General features: G+C 45.4%; 1 protein-coding gene across 1 annotated transcript in view; it reads left to right on the top strand.

Moving 5' to 3' along the window:
* The first annotated feature begins 4,833 nt into the window (after positions 1-4,833).
* The window catches only part of LOC135391375 (uncharacterized), a 47,701-nt gene continuing 33,306 nt past the window's right edge, over positions 4,834-19,228 (top strand). Inside the window, exons 1-4 of the mRNA XM_064621629.1 lie at positions 4,834-5,063; positions 5,316-5,405; positions 9,467-9,870; positions 14,482-14,739. Coding sequence (XP_064477699.1) covers positions 5,360-5,405; positions 9,467-9,870; positions 14,482-14,739 — 708 coding nt within the window. The 5' untranslated portion in view covers positions 4,834-5,063; positions 5,316-5,359. The remainder of the gene's footprint in view (positions 5,064-5,315; positions 5,406-9,466; positions 9,871-14,481; positions 14,740-19,228) is intronic.

Below are 19,228 nucleotides of genomic sequence, written 5' to 3'. Positions count from 1 at the left end.
AAAAACAGCGGTTAAGGCATTGGGGCACCAACAAAAGTGTGATGAACATAACAGGAGCAGGAAAGCTAGCTGGTGTTGACTTGATGTGAATGCCGAAGTGTACACTTTCTTTTTACCCTGTCTCTCTTGCACTTTGTGTATTAAATCTTCATTGCTGGTGCGTGTGTCTATGTGTTCGTCTCGTCCTGTGTTTTCCCTCAAACTCAAGGCAATGTTAACATCAAAAGAAAAGTGTGCATAGATTCTACACATAGCACCACAGATGGGTCATTCTATGTGATAGTTGTGTACTGCCACTTCATACATTTTGGGTAATGGTTCAGGTGAAACACTTTACAGCAATGCATGCTCTCCTGCATTGACTTTTCAACTGAAGACAATATGCCCCATTTTGGGCTTGGTCTGGGGTATATTACAGCAGGTAAATACATTTAAGTGTGGTGACATACATACACATAACACACATAATTGGCCATTTGTATATCCTATAAAGTGCTCTGACCTGAGAAATCTTGTAGAAAAAATTGTGTTAATATTCTGCCAATAAGAAGTGGAATAAACTTTCCACTCACTGCACTAGGCAGTTTGTTTTATTCTGTGTGTTTATATCTCTCCAGTACTGAGCACTCTCTTGCGATATAACGAGACAACTGCCCCTGACTGATGGTATTGTTTTCTTCAGCTGCAACAGATGCTTTTTACCATGAAAATACTAACATCGGTTGGCATTGCACGCATAAAGCCTTGGTGAGCTCAAAGCCGCTGTGTGTATTCTTGTGAATGATTTATCTAAGGAACTGTACAGCCTTCCAACAACCATCAGCAAACTCTTCATGACTATATGTAATGCATAATTATTTAATTAGATTAAAGGAAAAATATATTTCCATCACACCAGCTCAATTGCAGTCTTTCGTTATCATCAAAAATATGGTGGCCGGGGTACATGACACTCATGAACATTCTGATAATGTAATTCGCATACAATGCTCAGTTATTTTAAAAATTTTCATGCACATCAGTACGCCTTGTATATTCAAGTTGGCTTCTATCTTGTCTCATGCTAGTGTTTGCTATCCGTACGGTAGCCAGAAAATATTATGGGGGGTTCTATGGCGACCTCCCAGATGCACTACCAAAGGTACGATCTTGGGGGATTGAACCCCCCTGGCTATGCCCCTGTTGGCTATGCTATGCTATGCTAAACCTGCTGTGATACTACTGAACAAAAATGCCAAACAACTCCGCTTTGTCTCAATAAAGATGCAAGGAGTTAAAACGGGTGCAGCTATGTGAAAGCCAACCACTGCAGCAATGCAAATAAGAACAACAGTTCTGGAACCTGATGTTCGAACAGCTACTGGGAATTCAGAAGATCATACTATATGCGTGAAAATAACTAGCACAATCACATATGTTTGTATGTTCACGTGTCTTGCCTCAGCAACTGAGTTCCAATGTATGCTTGATTGCATTTATTTAGCATTTGTTACAAGAGGGGCAAAAGTCCTCAAGATATTGCAAATCTATATTGTAAATCTACCAGTATTGGCCAGTTAGATCACACAACTTGGTTGATTCATTTTATCAAGCTTTGTTTCACACCTCAAGGAAATGTAGCTCTTTGGTAACCTCAGTGAGCCAAACACGCAGTCCAGGTCCAGTTTTGGATATTTTTACTGGTCTCATTAGCAAAACATCGTTCCAAAATACCGCAAATTCCAGCTGGACACCATATCAATGAGCCTGTTGCCTATCGGAGGAAGATATCGAATAAGAAACAGGTGACTGGCTGTTCTGTGCACCTCTCAGTGTGTGTGGCCACTCCTGTTTGCTGCTAGGGTGTCACTCCCATGAAGAAATGCAAGACCCCGGTGCTTCATAAACTTTTGTCCCAATCTGTTCAAATATTGGTGCACAGATGGTGTGAAGAAAGCTATAGCAGCAGGGCAGTTTTCAGAAGCACCTTTTCAACCAGATTCCAAGAGTGTGCCAAGGAGCAGGAAATACACCCAGCCAGAGGATTTCTGTTGAATTCATGCTTAAGGACCTTCACATCTACATCATTTACTCATGAATGCAGCACTGTCATGTGACAACACATGACGGTCCATTAATGCTTTGAACATGAATTGAGCTTTACCCTCTGGTTGGGCGTGAAACAATGAATCTTTCAACAGCTCATGACCCACAGTTTGAGAAACACTGCTCTACGCATTCATTCGAACAATAATCTGGTATCCTTCAAAAACACCATCAAACAGGACTTTTCTGCTGATACGTAGGGTGACATGCAATTACTTTTTGATTATGTGCATTTCTCTGCTGTGCAATACTTTGCTATTTGTTTCTTATACTTGTCATGTGTTCTTGGTATTTCGGTTCCCTTCAAATCGTGTAGACATTTGCATTGACTGTGTCTTGGACTGTCCAACAAGGCTTGCCCAGTTTCACTATCAGTGTATACTGTCATGGAATAACAATAAAAACCTGAAAACTGAAAAAAAAAAAAAAAAAATCTGAAACACATCTGCCTGATTCCTCTAACAATCTCCTCACAAATGCTCGATAAATGATAGTTCATGTAGTCACTCCTCTGGTTGCATGGCACAGGATATGCACCTTGAAGATGTCGTCGTGGACAGAAACAAGCTGTAACAGGCCGAGGAAGTTTAGATGATGTGGTGAACCTATGAGTTTGTTGTTGCCTTGAATGGGCAATCATCACTCAGAGGTAAAACTTATTTATGTTGACTACTGCCTTCAAAGTCTAACTATAAATTTTTTGTTCTGCACTTGTCTTGGTACTCCGGAGTTCATCCAAATGACTTTCTTAAGCATTTTTGCAAGAGCAGCCTTTTGGGAAGAAATAGGCAGCAAAATCTCAAATTGGAACACTGACCTTACCGAGCAGTGTTTGTTGGTTGTCGGGGTTGTACGATGTACAGCTTGGTACAAATGTTTACGGACCACAATGGTCTCCATTGGAGTGACATCCTAGCATCAAACAAGAGCGGACGCACATACTGAGAGATAGGCCCGTTTCTTATTCGATCTTTTGCTGGTAGCTGGCAGGGGACCACTCCGATGAAGAAAAGCGCAGTGCCATGAACTTTTGTCTCGGGCTGTACACGCTGTTAATCTTTGGAAATTTGAAACCATTATGCCTTAATTGTCAGCTCTGATCATGAGCGAGATGGTAGGGGGCCCCGGAGCATACATCCCGTTATGTCCTGGAACCTTGCCAGTCTGGAACGTTGCAGACGAATCATCAATGAAGGTTATCCCACGCCTGACGGAGCCTTATGATTTTATGGACCTTTTTCCTTTGATGTTCTTCTCTGTAAAAGCGCCCGATCAGTTACAAATATAATAACACTTTAAACCTCCATCTTTCAGTCTTTTTACCCCTGTGCCTTTAGTGACTCTTGGCTGCCTTCTGCGCATTTCTTCTCTCCATGCCAGAAAATCTGAAATCAGTAAAAATCAGCAATGTCATCAGTTTCAACACAATCATCATGTGTTTTGTAATTTTGTTGCTCCAGTTAAGAATACAGTATGATAATTCTGAGTGAAAACACAAATACAAAATAATAGGAATCATTAAGCACAACGAAAGATTACTGATAACTGCCGAAACCACGATATTTCTTACTCATATACCGACTTCGGTGTTAAGATACAACAGGTGACAATTAGACAGTCCGATTACACAGATTTTACGAACACGTCACCAGAATTCGTCCAACTTGGCACTATGGGTGTACATTACGCACCAGTCTGCGGGTTTCTGCCACTGAATCATTTGTTACAACACATGCAAAATAAGAGCGTTGAACGCGAATGGCGTGTAGCATGAGACGTACTTACCAGCTTCAGAATTGCACTCGTGCGTCTTAATTCACTTGGAAGTTGTGTACCTACATTCACCTGGTGCTGCTGCTGCCTGGACTGAGAAGGTGCAGCTGAGAAAAAGCGGACTGGCACTTGTTGCATCTTAAACGTGTCACTGCATTATAATAAAATAAGTACGCCCCCAGAATCATGCGGTAAACGGCATTTATTCTTACTAGGCTTTTGCCACCTCATGATGTGAATGTCATGTAACGTCAGTTTAATTATGTAAATATTTCCGAACTGAACTCGGAGCGGCCCATTTTACAATTTTGTAGACGCCCTCACCTTTTGAACAAGAGATAAACTGATGTTCTGAGGCTGGAACAACATAGAGGGGACAGATACAAACAAAGCCTCAAATTGCCTAAGAAATCAACGATGACTTTCAACTTTCATCTTTCACCTTTTGAACCGCGAGCATGAAACTCGCAGGCGTTGCTGAAACGTTCCCCGGACGAGCGGGACATCCAGCGAGGAACTTGAACGGAATATCTGGCAAAGCTGCTTCACCACTACCACAAATCTCATCTTCAGCCATGCTCAAGCAAACAAACCGCTAGCGCATGCGTACGCCATGGCGTACACGAAGCGCGGCGGCAAAGAAAGACACGTGACATCACATCACCAACATCACTTCTAGATAAAAGAGATAGGGCGCAGACTAACTGGTGCATGATGATGAAGGAACGAATAACCGAGAGACACGGGACACGAAGACAAGCACAAGAGTTCTCACCCTTGTGCTTGTCTTCGTGTCCCGTGTCTCTCGCTTATTCGTTCCTTCATCATCACTTCTAGCGCATGCGCAGCGCAACTGATTTTCCTCTTCGAAGGCCAAGTATTTGAAAGCCCCGCCAGCGTCACACGTCACCCAAAGAGACAAAAAAAAAAGCGACGCTAGAGGTCACGTGAGTTTTCCCCACCAATAGAATTCTACTACGCGTTCACCCACCTGCTTGCACCTACTTGCGTTTATGCACGAGGGGCATAGTTGGCATAGTTTCGTTTTACTGGTTTTTGTTGGAAGACGTACTGTGTCCACCGTTTCCAAGCGGCAAGTTTAATGCTGGAGGGGACGGGAACGTTCGTGGGACTTTTTTTACCGCCAGTCGTCCGCTTTGTCTGCTTGTGTGTTTGCAGAGAGCACACCCAACATATGCCGCGAGGTTCGTGTGTTTCCGTGTTTCAGTCTCAGAACAGTTCCATCTAGTGCTTTGTTAATTGTTTCCTCTTATTATTTGGTTTCGTGTACATCGTGCCATGCCACCGTATGTCATTCTGTCGGAGGCACGTGCGGCACCGCTGACTGTAAAAAATAGCTCCCGATAAGGGGAACGATATTAAATGTTGAGACCGTCCATCAGTGGTTGAGATAAGAGATAATTCTAGAAACCCCTCGTTTGTCTCCATTGTAACAGGTGTGGTACAGCCGTCCATAAGCACTTTGGCATGAGGACGAAACATGGACCCTAAGAGTAAAGCCAAAGTACATATGCCGCAACAGAAAGGTAAGTCGAGAAGCGACACTACACACATAAGTGAAGCGCTCGTGTCCACTTCATTTGTCTTCGAGACATGCGCAGCACGTTGATGCTTGGTAACACTAAATCTGGAAACACAATTAAAGGAACACAAATTCATGTTTTGGTTTCCTTTCACGGGATGTTGTTGTGGCGTTGCTTCATCTTTTTTGCAAAGCTACCGCGGTTGCCGCGGTCTCCGCTGCAGTCAGGGATTTGCGCACTCTGTTCATGAAAGGGGCGTGTTGACAGGGTGTGTGAGCCACCCGTATCTGTTGAGGTTTCGGCCTTTATTTTGCTGAGTATTTGGGGGTTGTTGTAAGACCTTATGTGGGGGTAGTGCTGGAAAAATCCCTGGCTGCGGTGGTTGCAGCGTAAGTTGAGATGCGGTGCAGAACGCGTTTCTTTCTTCCTTCTGCGAAGTTCCTTCTTTCGTTCATTACTCAGCCCGTTTTAGGAAAACTTTCAGCCCGTCAAGACACATAAAAACCTGTACATGCGTGACAGACAGAAGTAAAGCGAAGGAGAATGATTAGAAACGGGAATCCCCCTTGTGATCTTTGGATGGGCAAATGTTCAGTGTGTTCAACGTGCAACCACATCACCTCTCGAAAATGCCACTGGTCTCGGCCCACAGCAACCCTACTATGTTGTCCCCCTCCCACTTGAAGATTCTGCAGGTTATAGGCGTGAGTAGATACGACGCCCTCTAAAAAACTTCTCATAATCTCAAGGGAGTGAGTTCTACATAAGAAGTGATTAGGTAGGCAAAGGTAGGGCGTGTGATTTTCGGCATTTGCCAAAAAATGCCAAAAAACGTGCCCCGAATGATTTTTTATTTTTTTCAAATTCGGAATATTCAAAAAAAAAATTCGAATGTACAGTGCCATGTCAGCTGCCATTCTTCGAATAGGAAAGAGAAATCCCTGTTGGAATGCCCCACTTGTAAACCGTAGGTTGAGCCTGGCGTTTTATTGCATCTTACACTATCGCCTTTGCGTATGTAAAAGATAGCGTTGGTCGTCCCACACACACGCTATTCCTTACGTACATTCAGGCGATAGCCAACATCGCACTAAAACTCGCTATTATGTATCTTCGGACAGTGCCCTGGTTTGGTTGTGCTTCAGCACTTTTAGAAGGATGACCTGGTTGTAAGTTCTGTTCTAAGGAAATGTTCGGAATTCCAAACAGTTCCAAAAGCCGTCAACGTCGAAAGCGTCGGTTGACTTGGGAAATTTCGCAGTTCAGTTCAAGAAATTAAATTTAGATTAATTGAAATGAAATAAAATAGTACCAATACATGGCAAATGTTCCTGGCAGAAAAAAAAAAAAAAGCCTCGACCGCATGTCTCTCAGTTGCCTACATTATTTACCATTAATTTCTACCATGGTTGGTGGACCACCCTGTAGATTTAGGTGACTGGTAACACGAGAAAGGTTACTTTTCATGTAACTAGGCATTCAATTAGCTTTATTCGTAATGTAATCGACATGCATTTTCCACAACAGGTTACGTAACGGAATTTTTCGTAGATATTTCACTTTTGTTGAGTCCTTTCATTCACGTGAAATGGAAAACTACATATAGGGTGTTTCACCTAACCTGAATAAAAATGCGCCCAGATCTCCGAAAGATTCGATGCGAGGAGCTCATGCACAGTGCTGGACAAAATCTTTACGGAACACGTTCCTGCGCATTCCTTCCTTCAGAGTGACATGGTAGCAGCGAGTGGGACTGTACGGACTTACAGACATGTACTGCTTGCGACACACTTATCTGATATCTCCAGCCCCCATAAAAGCGGGTTACCGAACCAAATTGCTGTGCTACCGTTGCCTTCGCGTCACTTCCGTTCCCCTGGTTGAGGCAGGGCTGCGAAGCGTCACCAGACGGGAGACATGGCGATCCGATAACCGCACGTCGAGGGAAGCTCTGACGCTCTGCCCCGGTCGACGCATTTGGAGCTAGCAGACGACGCATGGTTATCGGATCGCCATCTCTCCCGTCTGGTGGTGTTGCGCAGCCCCGCCGCCACCAGGGGAACGGAAGTGACACGAAGGCGACGGCAGCACAGCAACTTGGATCGGTAACCCGCTTTTACGGGGGCTGGAGATATCGGACAAGTGTGTCGCAAGCAGTACTTAGGTAACCCAGTCACCTGTTTGCAAGTCCGTACGGTACCATTCGCTGCAAGCGTGTCACTCTGAGGAAGGAACGTGCTGGAGCATGTTCCGTAAACTGTTGTCCAGCACTGTACCTGCCCTTTCAATTGTCGTTTTGCAAGCTTCTGCTGACAACGGCAGTGTGGTTGCAATACAGAGTTATCTGAAATCAGAGTGAGAAGGCGTTTTATTATTATTATTATGCCACGTTAGCGCCGCGGAGCAACTGTGGCTATGAGCAGCGTACAGATGGGGAGAGGACAGCAGGAAGGAGTGGGGGACAGGAAACAGGAAGAAACCTGTGATCATTTTTCTTCCGCAGCATCTTTCATTAACTTGACGAAGAACTCAGCTCAGCCAACAGTTTGTGTGCTTCGAAATAACGTTTTTTCGCGTCTTTTTTTACAGCGACAGCTGTTAGTGCCTCGTCTCCGAGGTCGCAACGTCGGCGGCGTCCGCAGAAGGAAAAGTGAACACGGCAGTAGTAGCGAGCTGGTGTTGACGATCCATGACTTGAACTTATCAACTTGAACATGACTTGAACTTGGACTGTTATCGTCCCTACCTCGTCTCGGGTTTTCAAGTCATGGACGGTAGTAGTGACGACGAGGACAATGTTTTTTTTTTGTTTGTTTTTTTTCGTTTTCTTTTCTATTCGGTGCAATTTGAGAGTGGACACGTCATCATAACCGCCTACTTTGCCCCCACTGCAACATCTTTGCGATTTGTAACATACCTCACCTATGCCTTAGCAGTCCACATGCCATCGCTGATACTGCTGCCGGGGGACTTTAACATCGATGCAAAGACCACCAACTTCATCACCGATCACCTGCGGCATGGCCAAGGAGGTTAAGGCGTCCCGCTCCTTCGGTAGTAGCCAAGGTCGTGCTGGATACCGGGAGGTGGTGGGTTCGAATCCTACCGCCAGCTGTGCTGTCTGAGGTTTTTTCTGGATTTTTCCGAAGACTTTCCGGACGGATGTCGGCACAGGTCCTCCTGAAGTCAGCCCAGGACACATACTAAGCCCGTTGTCTCCCACTCCTTGCTACTGTCATCTATCTGTCCATGTCTGTACGCCACTCATAGCCACGGTTGCTTCGCTGTGCTACATGGAAATTTAAAAAAAAAATCACCGGTCTACAAGAAGTGGTGATGTTTGAACTGGCTGTAGGATGTCATTCATTTCCCCTGAAGTCCGGAAAGCAGCGTATTGGACAAACTTCTGAATGCTTGAACGACCACATTCGTCCACACACAAACTGGGTTGAGACCTTTTCAAATGACACCCCACAGACACTAAAGAATCACTCGTGCGCTTGTCCTAATTGTCATCCCAGTTTCGAGGGTCACAGTGATCAGGTGGAGGCATCCGTCGCGACGTGGGAGGGAGACCATCGAGGCAACTTTCATTGAGAAGGCAGATAACGATGTAAGCCAGAGGTCGGTCTACCTGTCCCCGGCAGAGGTCACTTTTTTGGCAGGGGAACTGGGAGTCTAATTAAGGTTCTTGTCCACATTAAAAGTGTTGCCAGTGAATGCTGTCCCTGTCTGTGCTTGTCTCCTCTGTGTGTTCGTTCAGTATGGTGCTGTCTTGTGGTGTCCTGGGACCTATGAGAGTAGCTTCAGTGCTACACGAATATATGCGGTTTGGGAGAGATATCACTTCGACTCAACATTCTAATATAGAATTCTGTATTGGGTTTCGAATTTTAATTGAATATACCGTTATTCGTTTCAGTGCTTTAAAAGTCCGAATACTTCGACAGCCGTACCTTTTGGTATAGACTTTTCTCGGGAATAAGGAAATTAAGATTATGCTCGAACACTTCGTGATGCCCTAGCACTAGCGCATTGTGTATTAAAACAACCACCATATCTAGGTCGTGGCACGGCGAAGCGAGGTCCCATCCAAAACCAGCGAGACAGCAGGGGCCCCAGGCAGCCTCCCCCACAAGATCCCTTCAGATTACATCACGATCTGCTGAGCAATCTGCTGGGCTGCGCTGACGATCGTGACGGCAGGCACAACATTGTAAGGCAGGGTCCCCTCTTAGGACCTTCACCAGAGCCGTACCAGCCACCAAATTCGAGAACTAGCCACTCTACCCCGGGAAGGTACCTTGCCCATGGCGATGGCCGGCATACTAACAACTACAGTGAACCGTATCATGCTGGTGTCACGTATGCCTATTCGTATGCCACCAACAGCGAGTGCCCAGGGCAAGATGGCTATCGCAGGGGCTCCATCCAGCACCATCGCGGTGATTACCGTGGGCAGTACAAGGTAAGAGGAGACACATTCTTTGTAGGTACGTGTGCGCGATAACTTCCTAAGGCACGCATTTTGTTTTGAACATTCTGTTTTACGAATAGCACAGTAACATAAATCACTGAGAGTAGCACCTGTGCCACTCCTTTATGTGATTGGACATCATTATGCAGCATGTTTCTCTCGTCATTTGCATGCTGTATAGATAGGGAGTGACTTTTCCGGGTTCAATGCCTTCCTCAGATTCAGGGGGTAAAAACCAGGCGCTATTTTTAAATATGTAATTCGGGGAGAAATCGGGTGATAATTCTGCCTTCGGGTGTAATCGGGTGTTTTTGTTTCTCCTCTTTTCTATTAAGTCCTTTCCTAATCTCTCTTTGTTTGTTTGTTGTTGTGTTTTTGCAAGATCGTGACCTTCCAGCGGTAATCCCCGAAGGCATAGACAGTGTTGACACACATGGGTGTATTGCTGGGAGCGTAAGTGACCCATTCTTACGTGTGTTTCACGAGGCGACCTGTGTTCGTCTTCAGTGGAAACGTCACTTGAGGATTTCAAAGTGACTGGAATTCGGGGAGATATCGGGTTTAACCCGAAATGGTCAGAGGTCACTTCAGGGGGAAATACTGTAGAAGTGGTTTTTTCCGCGTGGAAAATATTTTCGCGTTTTCGAGCAGAGCTGCTTTGAGGATTGATTCGCGAGAACTTAAATTCGCGACACAGGTTTCGGGGAGTACTTTGCTCTTGCATATCGTGCCGCCGTCAATACTCGGGCATATTTCGGCACATACTAAGACATCCGTTGTTCATGTGGATTGCGGCATTCTAGGTCTATTCCTTTCTTCTCTTCACAGAGATGGGAGGAAAGGCCCTGTCAAATGGCCTTTAGGGACCCCTTAGGAGGCCATAGTACTGGCCGTGTGCAAGTTAGCCAGTTTATTTTAGCAGCTCTTATTAATTATCACTCGGGGCACTGACCAGTTCGGTTGAGATGTGGTACTATCATTCAAGCTGGTTTTGAGAATGCGGGGAAAGGCATGTTCTGGCATCGTGGTATAGTAGTATATTGCATGGATAGTGCAAAGCGTTTATAGGAGTAACAAAAGCATGATGAATTTTGATTTCTTTTCATCTTGCCTGATGGGGTAAAACAATCTTCTGCGCTTGCTTAAACTGCCTACGCTACATGGAGTAGAAAGGGTCAGGTAGTCGCGGTACAGCGTCGAACTCCGAACGATTTTCGCCCTCATATGGCCAGAGTTATTCGCGGGAACTTAAATTCGCGATTTTGGAGGTGTGCGCGAAAAACGCGAAAAATAATTCTGCGCGAAAAAAACCACTTCTACAGTAACCAGGCGGAATCGGGATTAACCCGAAAAAGTCACTCCCTATGTATAGAGTGTGTGCATTTTATTTATCTATTTATACTGTTGACCCAAGGGGCCGTAACAGGAGTGGGAGAAAAGAGAGCAGAAATGACTGAATTATTTTACAGAATAAACATACATACAAAATAAACGTAAGCAAAACAACCATACGGCCAGTATCCCAGCAAACCAGAGACGTCCCCTGAACATCCATGTCATATCCTGACTCGGAGGTTGGAACGTCCCAGGGAACACGCCACGAATCCCATAGACATCATCTGTACCTCCAGGGGACAAAAAAATCTTCCCCTGTTGCACATTCCGCGAACATCCCACAAACGTACAGTAGACGTCCGTGGGATATTGACAGCTTTGAGATCGAGACGACGCGTGGATGTTTATTGGGAGCTTGAAGTTGCTTTTATCATCTTCAAATCATATTTTGAAACATTTTGCGAGATTTGTGTGTGTGTGTGTGTGTGTAGGGGGCTGGTGTCGGCACCATTAACGGATCCGTAACTATAGAGAGTGGCCACCACATAACTATTTCATTCCCTGTTGCCCCACTGTACCCGTTTCTGGTAATTCCCATAACGGACACAGAGCACGGTGGTTTAAATAAAGCAAACAGAGAAATGGAAAAGCTCGCAGTCCAAAAAGCTTCAAAAGGTACTAGCATTCCCTTTCCAAGAGAAAACAAATACTATATTGCTTGTCGCGCGAACTTCCGCGAATTCAAGGGTACTCCTCGCCTCTGAAACAAAACGGATGGAGAGCTGTCTAAGTATAATCCGATTATGCACAAAAACAACAGTCAAGTGACGAGTTGCGTGGTGTACAGTTAAACCTCTATGTAACGAAGTCGGTAAACACATTGCAAAACTTCGCTATATGGAGAACTTCGTTATAGAGAACGTTAGCTAAATTCTGGTGGTGGTTACTACAGTTAAGTAGCCTGAAGTTCCCGGGAATATAACGCACGAAAAACAAGACTATGGAAGAGAAAGAAGCAATTTATTTGGCACAGAAATAGTCAGTTACTCGCTTTTGCAGTCTTGAAGAACGTCGGTGTCACAGACCGTTCATAGTTTGCCAGCGCCCTCCTGGTCCTTGTTCGATGCTGCGTATCATCGAAGCACATCAATAGAGTCGAGCACCTCCCTAACAGATGGCACACATATGTCCTCTTCAGTGTCGCTCTCGCTGTCCTCGTGTGTATCCTTACGCAGACCGGCGACGATGTCTGCCTCAGTAAGCTCCTCTGTGCATACTGCCGTTGAGTCGGCGTCCAAAAAAGTCCTCCAGTGCAACATCATCACTGGACACACCCCACCTTGTTCTGGAAGTTCTTCCCATCGCTGGAGCACAGCGAGCGCGTCCAAAGTGTCTTCCAGAACGCTGGAATTCTACGGACAACGATTTCCGCTTGAGCACGTTTGCCATGGCGTCCACTTCACCCGCTCACACGCGGAACCAAAAGTGACAACTGACCGGCGGGTGTAAACTGTAGGAAGAGAGGAGGGACCTCCTTCCTTCTTATTCGTCGAACGCTGGTTGCGCACGCCGGTTGCGCCGGTCACCGAACCCCCGGCGCCCTCCTCTCACCACCTCTCCTTTGTACAGGCTTCTCCGACACAAGGAGCGACCTGGATATGATGCGTCCGGCACCCCGGATGGCCCTGAATTCCAGAAAGTTCGGAACGTCGCACTATTTCCGAGAATTGTAGCGGTGTTCAGCGCGCGCGGAACTTCGTAACACAGAGTTCGCTGAATAGAGAAATTCGCAGCATGGAGAGTTCGCTATAGGGAGGTTTAACTGTATTAACTCTGCAACAAGGTAACGCCTGTGTTTCTTACTGCTCTTGGTCTGAGACACTCAGTATAGGTTCATCGAAAGTCAAATCTGAGAGTGCCACAGAATTCCGCATCTCTGCATACGGAATTCTGTGGCACTCTCAAATTTGACTTTCGATGAACCTATACTGAGTGTCTCAGACCAAGAGCAGTAAGAAACACAGGCATTACCTTGTTGCAGAGTTAATACACCACGCAACTCGTCACTTGACTGTTGTTTTTGTGCATAATCGGATTATACTTAGACAGCTCACCATCCGTTTTGTTTCAGAGGCGAGGAGTACCCTCGAATTCGCGGAAGTTCGCGCGACAAGCAATATAGTATTTGTTTTCTCTTGGAAAGGGAATGCTAGTACCTTTTGAAGCTTTTTGGACTGTGAGCTTTTCTATTTCTCTGTTTGCTTTATTTAAACCACCGTGCTCTGTGTCCGTTATGGAAATTACCAGAAACGGGTACAGTGGGGCAACAGGGAATGAAATAGTTATGTGGTGGCCACTCTCTATAGTTACGGGTCCGTTAATGGTGCCGACACCAGCCCCCTACACACACACACACAAATCTCGCAAAATGTTTCAAAATATGATTTGAAGATGATAAAAGCAACTTCAAGCTCCCAATAAACATCCACGCGTCGTCTCGATCTCAAAGCTGTCAATATCGCACGGACGTCTACTGTACGTTTGTGGGATGTTCGTGGAATGTGCAACATGGGAAGATTTTTTTGTCCCCTGGAGGTACAGATGATGTCTATGGGATTTGTGGCGTGTTCCCTGGGACGTTCCAACCTCCGAGTCAGGATATGACATGGATGTTCAGGGGACGTCTCTGGTTTGCTGGGATAGACACTGCGAGTAATTCTAGCGCACATCACCACACTAACATGTCATGCACATAAACCAAAGATAAAACTCTCAGTACAGAACTGCTTAAACAAGGATGGGACCTGGTCCAGAAATATCTGCACGTTTTCAGAACACACAATATGTATTATCATCTAGTAAGTCCCATTGTTGCATTGTGCATTCCGAACACTCTGACAGCAGATATGCCTGTAAGAATACCTACCTCTCTCTTTAGAGCCATGTTTCAGGGAGCTCAGCTAAAACCAGTTTGTACTGTTCTTTTTCGTCTTGGGGAAATTCCCAGGTTTTTAATGAAGGTTTGCAATGAATCACACTGCCCTACTTCTACTTTGTGCTGTTTTTTTATGGATGTCATTCATTAAAAAAGAGGGCTATGCCCTGTATGAAATATCCAGGCCTTTTCCTTTGAATACAGTTGTCATGACAGCTTTATTTAAACCGTTATCTTCTGTAAGCTCAAGTAGAGTAAGGTTATGCATAGCGGCTTTGGCAAACTTGGATGTGCTGTAGTAACACATTTATTCCATTTCGCATGTAAACAAGGGAGGTTCGGATGTCACCTCACGTGCGGGAAGAGCCCCTTGGGGGGGCAACTTTGCAAGAAGATGGTACAAAAAGCGAGGCCAGGGTGCTCAGAGTCATCAGTCAGAAGGACAGAGTCTGATTGAATTTAAGCGACTGGTCACTCCTGGCGAACTAGATGCTGCTTCAGAGATGTCCGACAGTACCTCCGTGTGTACGGCAGACTGGCCAGCTGAAGAAGTTGAGGAATACACAAGACCACACAAAGTGCTCCCTCAGGTCAGTGACTTTATTCATCATCACCTGAAAAAATTCTCCTCGTGTTAAGTTTGCTCATTGCTCCCACACTGTGGTCGTAGATTGCTCATCCAAGTTGGCTGCAATCAGCATGTTTTCTCATGTTCTAAGGGCAGTCTGTTCAAAGTTCTAAGGTCTAAATCCCAAAAGGCAGTGTTCTTACTAGTTCTCGCATTAACATCGTATGATCACAATATGTTGCGCAGCTTGAGGTTCCAGCAGGAAAGATTGACTTCACTCTTGTGTTTAGAAATATCCACCTTGATGTACTTTTTACTTTGAATCAGTTCTGACTGGTAGGCTATACAGTCAAACCTGTTTATAACGATATTGACAGGAACACATAATCCGATTGTTATATCAGAGTATCGTTAAAAACGAGCTTTTGCGAAATTGCTGCTCAGGATTGTGTCAACGAAGTAGATCGGCACAAGTACAACACCGCTGAACAGGTGCGTTTGTTGCAGGTGGGCAATTCCACGCGAAATGATCCAGCGGCCCTGCTCGGCCTTCACAAAACTACCGCTAATTTTTACGAAATTTTTTACGTTTCTTCCCAGATCTCGAGGTGGCGGGTGACAGACACCAGGGAAGCTCGCAGCGCTGGCAGAAACCGTGCCTGGCAGCTGCGGCTCGTAGAAAGCACCTAGAAGTGTGCGGTTTTCTTTTGCAGATAGAGGAAACCATGCTCTACACAGCGTCGCAAATCGCTGTTGTCACACTGTAATCAGTGCTGGTATACAGAGGCCAGAAGTTTCGCAATTTTCCTCCTATTTCGCGTTTTCTTTTTTTTGTGTGTGTGGAAAATTAAACCATTAAATTTTGAGGAATATTTTTTGCTTCCAAGGTCTCATGGAATGCTTCAACAGGGAAAATCGCAAGACAGGTAACTTTCGTATTAATTGCAGGAAAAATAGCGGAACTACATATGCGCTTTTCCAAAATTCTCTGCAATCGAACGTAAAACGCGCAATGAAGAGGTCAGAAGAGACGTCTGAAACCAATGCAGTTTTATAGAACGAGTCTTCCTCTACAACATATTAAAAAATCTCCAGGGTGGTTTTTTCGTATACAAGAGAAAATAAATTTTTTTGTAGTAGAGGGTATTACGGCCACAGTGACCCGCATTGCATGTATTCAGTGGGGTGCTGTACATTTGTTTCTTGGGGTCCTGTTTTAATCCTCTTTATTTCCAATTTTTTTCTGGTCTGGTTGGGTTTCAATGTGCAAGCAATGTGCTGTGGCACAGACTTCTGCAAGATTACCACAGTCTTTTCTTCTGTAGCATAACGTGCATGTTGCAATCCTGGGTAGTTAAGTTTATGGCATTGTTTCGGGTGTGCACGGTGCTGTTTGACTGATTAGCGGTGATGGCTGTTATTTGTCGTGTGAGCTAAAGTCCTGCGCGGATGAGCTTTTTGACATCCGCATCCTACCCGCAAAATCTGCGTCTCCCACGGCACGCAGCTATAGTTCAGTTTCTGGGCTCGATACACCTAGCCAATTTTCCAGGAAATAAACGTTATTTCCCGTCAGCGCAAAACAGCACAGAAAAAAGACTGACAAAAACAGCATTCACCGAACTTCATCGACACGGGCGACTTCCTCTCTCTCTCTTGTTCTGACAGTGAAAACACCGGAGTGGCATAGCTTGTGTAGCGAGGACAGGTCTTTTTAGGTCGAGGACAGATTTAGCTGCCATGAAAGAACACGCGGCACCAAGCACAGCAGCACATTTTGCAACAAACGGAATAGGTAGAGTTTATTGCAAGTGAAACGCAAGATCGGCGCACCTCGACTCGAGACGTCAGAGATCTCTCCCAGTCACGCGAGTGGCTTGCGTTCACCTTGTACTCTGTACCTAGTGCGAAGAAAATTGTTGGCGCAATTTTGCGGTTTATCCGCATCCGATTCGCTCCTGATCTGGTGCCATCTGCATCCAATCCACAGATCACACCAAGCGTCCATATTTCATCAGAACCCGCAAGTTTCTTGGGAATATACGCTTCCATCCGCGGATGGTGCATGGCTTTAGCTGTGATCCTCACTGGAACCTAGTACACCATTGACGAAGGACCACCAGCAGAAGACTCCGTCGCTTCCAGTGGTTCTGCCATGCAAATGATGCTTTTGTATGTTTGTCTTTTCCAACGTTCGTTCGTCTTTTCAACGTTATAATTTCTAGGTCTTTTTGTGGTTAATATTTTTCCTGAATTGTTTAGCAATTAAATGTGACAGTTAAAGGGAACTTTGATCAACCGAACATGTATCTACGCGCCTAATATTCATACTGGTGAATTGGAACTCCACAGCGCTCAACTGGAGCCATGTTCCTTTGGTCCGGTTGGTTGTCATATTGAAAAACAACGAGAAAAAATTGGGAATAAAGAAAATTAAATCAGAAGCCCTAGAAACAAATACAGTCGAACCTCGATATAACGAAACCCACGGGGACTGCAATTTCTTTCGTTGTATCGAACATTTCGTTGTACCGAATTGAAGGCCACGGATCGCGACCTTTGCGAGGGCGCGCGCTGTACATAAGCGTCGATAGCTCCCGCTACGATGCGGAAAAGTTTTTCGTGAAAAATGACCACAACTACAAATACAGCGCCAAAGTGCACCTACGGTATTTTATCTTTCGTGCAATAGCCGGTTATACGCGTCTGCGTCGTGCCGTGAAGATGCGGTGTCACGCATTGTTCGTACGCCGCCGAAGGCTCCGCAGCTTTCTCCATATCATGTTGCGATCTCCCGCAAACCTTCTACGTCTATGACAGTGTGTTTTCCGTAAGGCTCTCCGTTGCTACGGCATGTTTGTCCCCGTCAAGAAAATCATCTAGGCTGATTTCGTCACTTACGCCGCCACGCGAACGAAGCGTTTCCCACCGCGCGATGGCGCCTTGCGTCTCGTGCACTTTTTACTTGGCTGCAACCGGACAGTTCAAAACAAGCGCGAAAATGAGAAGCCTCGGAAGAAAATCCCTAACCTTCCAATGTCTCAGACTTCCTTTTGTAGGCACCAGATTCCTCCCGACCCTAATCGCGCGTGCCATCTTTCGCCGCGGGAACAGGACGCTGCTTGCGCCCTTTGTTTTCATGACCCTAAAGTCGGCTTTGGGGTCATAAACCTTATCTCGTTCTTTCGCTGTATCGAGGCGGCGGCTAAAAAGTGTTTCGTTGTAACGGGAGTTGAAATACATTGATCTCTATGGCCCTCTGCCGGGGAATCCAAATTATTTCGCTCTATCGCGAATTTCGTTATATCGCGTTTCGTTGTAACGAGGTTTGACTGTATAGAGCACCCCACCAAATGCATGCAACGTGGGTCACTGTGGCCGTAATACCCACTGCTACAAAAAAAGTCTGTTATTTTTTATACGAATAAACACCCTAGAGATTGTTTAATATGTTGTAGAGGAAGACTCGTTCTATAAAACTGCATTGGTTTCAGACGTCTCTTCTGACCTCTTCATTGCGTGTTTTATGCTCGATTGTAGCGAATTTTGGAAAAAGCGCATACTTCCCCTATTTTTCCTGCAATGTCTACGAAAGTTACGTGTCTTGGAATTTGTCCTGTTGAAATATTCCATGAGACCTTGAAAGGAAAAAAATATTCATCAAAATTTAATGGTTTGATTTAAAAAAAAAAAGAAAACATTGCGAAATAGGAGGAAAATTGCGAAAGTTCTGGCCTGTGTATACCATCCCCGATTACAGCGAGACAATCGGGATTTCCGATGCTGTGTAGAGCATGGCTTCCTCTATACGCAAAAGGAAACCGCACACTTCTAGGTGCTTTCTATGAGCCGCAGCTGCCATTCATGCCAGGCATGGTTTTTGCCAGCACTGCGAGCTTCGCTGGTGTCTAGCACCCGCCACATTGCATTCAGGCAAGAATCGTTTGCATGTCGTTTTGCACTATTAGGGACTGCTAAAAAATTTTTCGTAAAAACTCGCGATAGTTTTGTGAGGGCCGAGCAGGGCCGCTGGGTCATTTTGCATGGAATCTCCCAGGTACAAAAGCATTTTATCTAGCTCTAAATTGACACAACTTTGTGTCGAAACCTTTTTCAAGGACGACATAACCGCCGATATCACGTGAGGCTCTGCACCTTTTGAGATCGACGACTTCATCCATGCTCGTCATGCTGTGCCGTAGTCATAATCATCATTCTTACTATCTGAACTGCATTGTCCATCAGAATGCGACTCCCCCACGGGTAATTCGTCAATGCATGTTTGAGTGGCGACACGCAACTGTCTGCCAACTCACATTTTGGAAGCCGCGGTACCTTGCAACGACGCTTTGCACCAGTACAAAATCCGTCGGGCACATGCAACTTCGGGTCGAGCCACGTGCCTTTCCTCGTCAAAACGCGTATCAGAACCACAGACGCCATCGTAGCACGCAGCAAACCAGCAAAAAACTTTATGGCGAGAGAACGACGTGGAGAGGGAACCTCCTTCT

The sequence above is a fragment of the Ornithodoros turicata genome, chromosome 4 (genome assembly GCF_037126465.1).
Source record: "Ornithodoros turicata isolate Travis chromosome 4, ASM3712646v1, whole genome shotgun sequence".
Lineage (NCBI taxonomy): Eukaryota > Metazoa > Arthropoda > Arachnida > Ixodida > Argasidae > Ornithodoros > Ornithodoros turicata.
The sequence above is the reverse complement of the archived record's forward strand: the minus strand, read 5'-3'. Positions and strand labels throughout refer to the sequence as shown.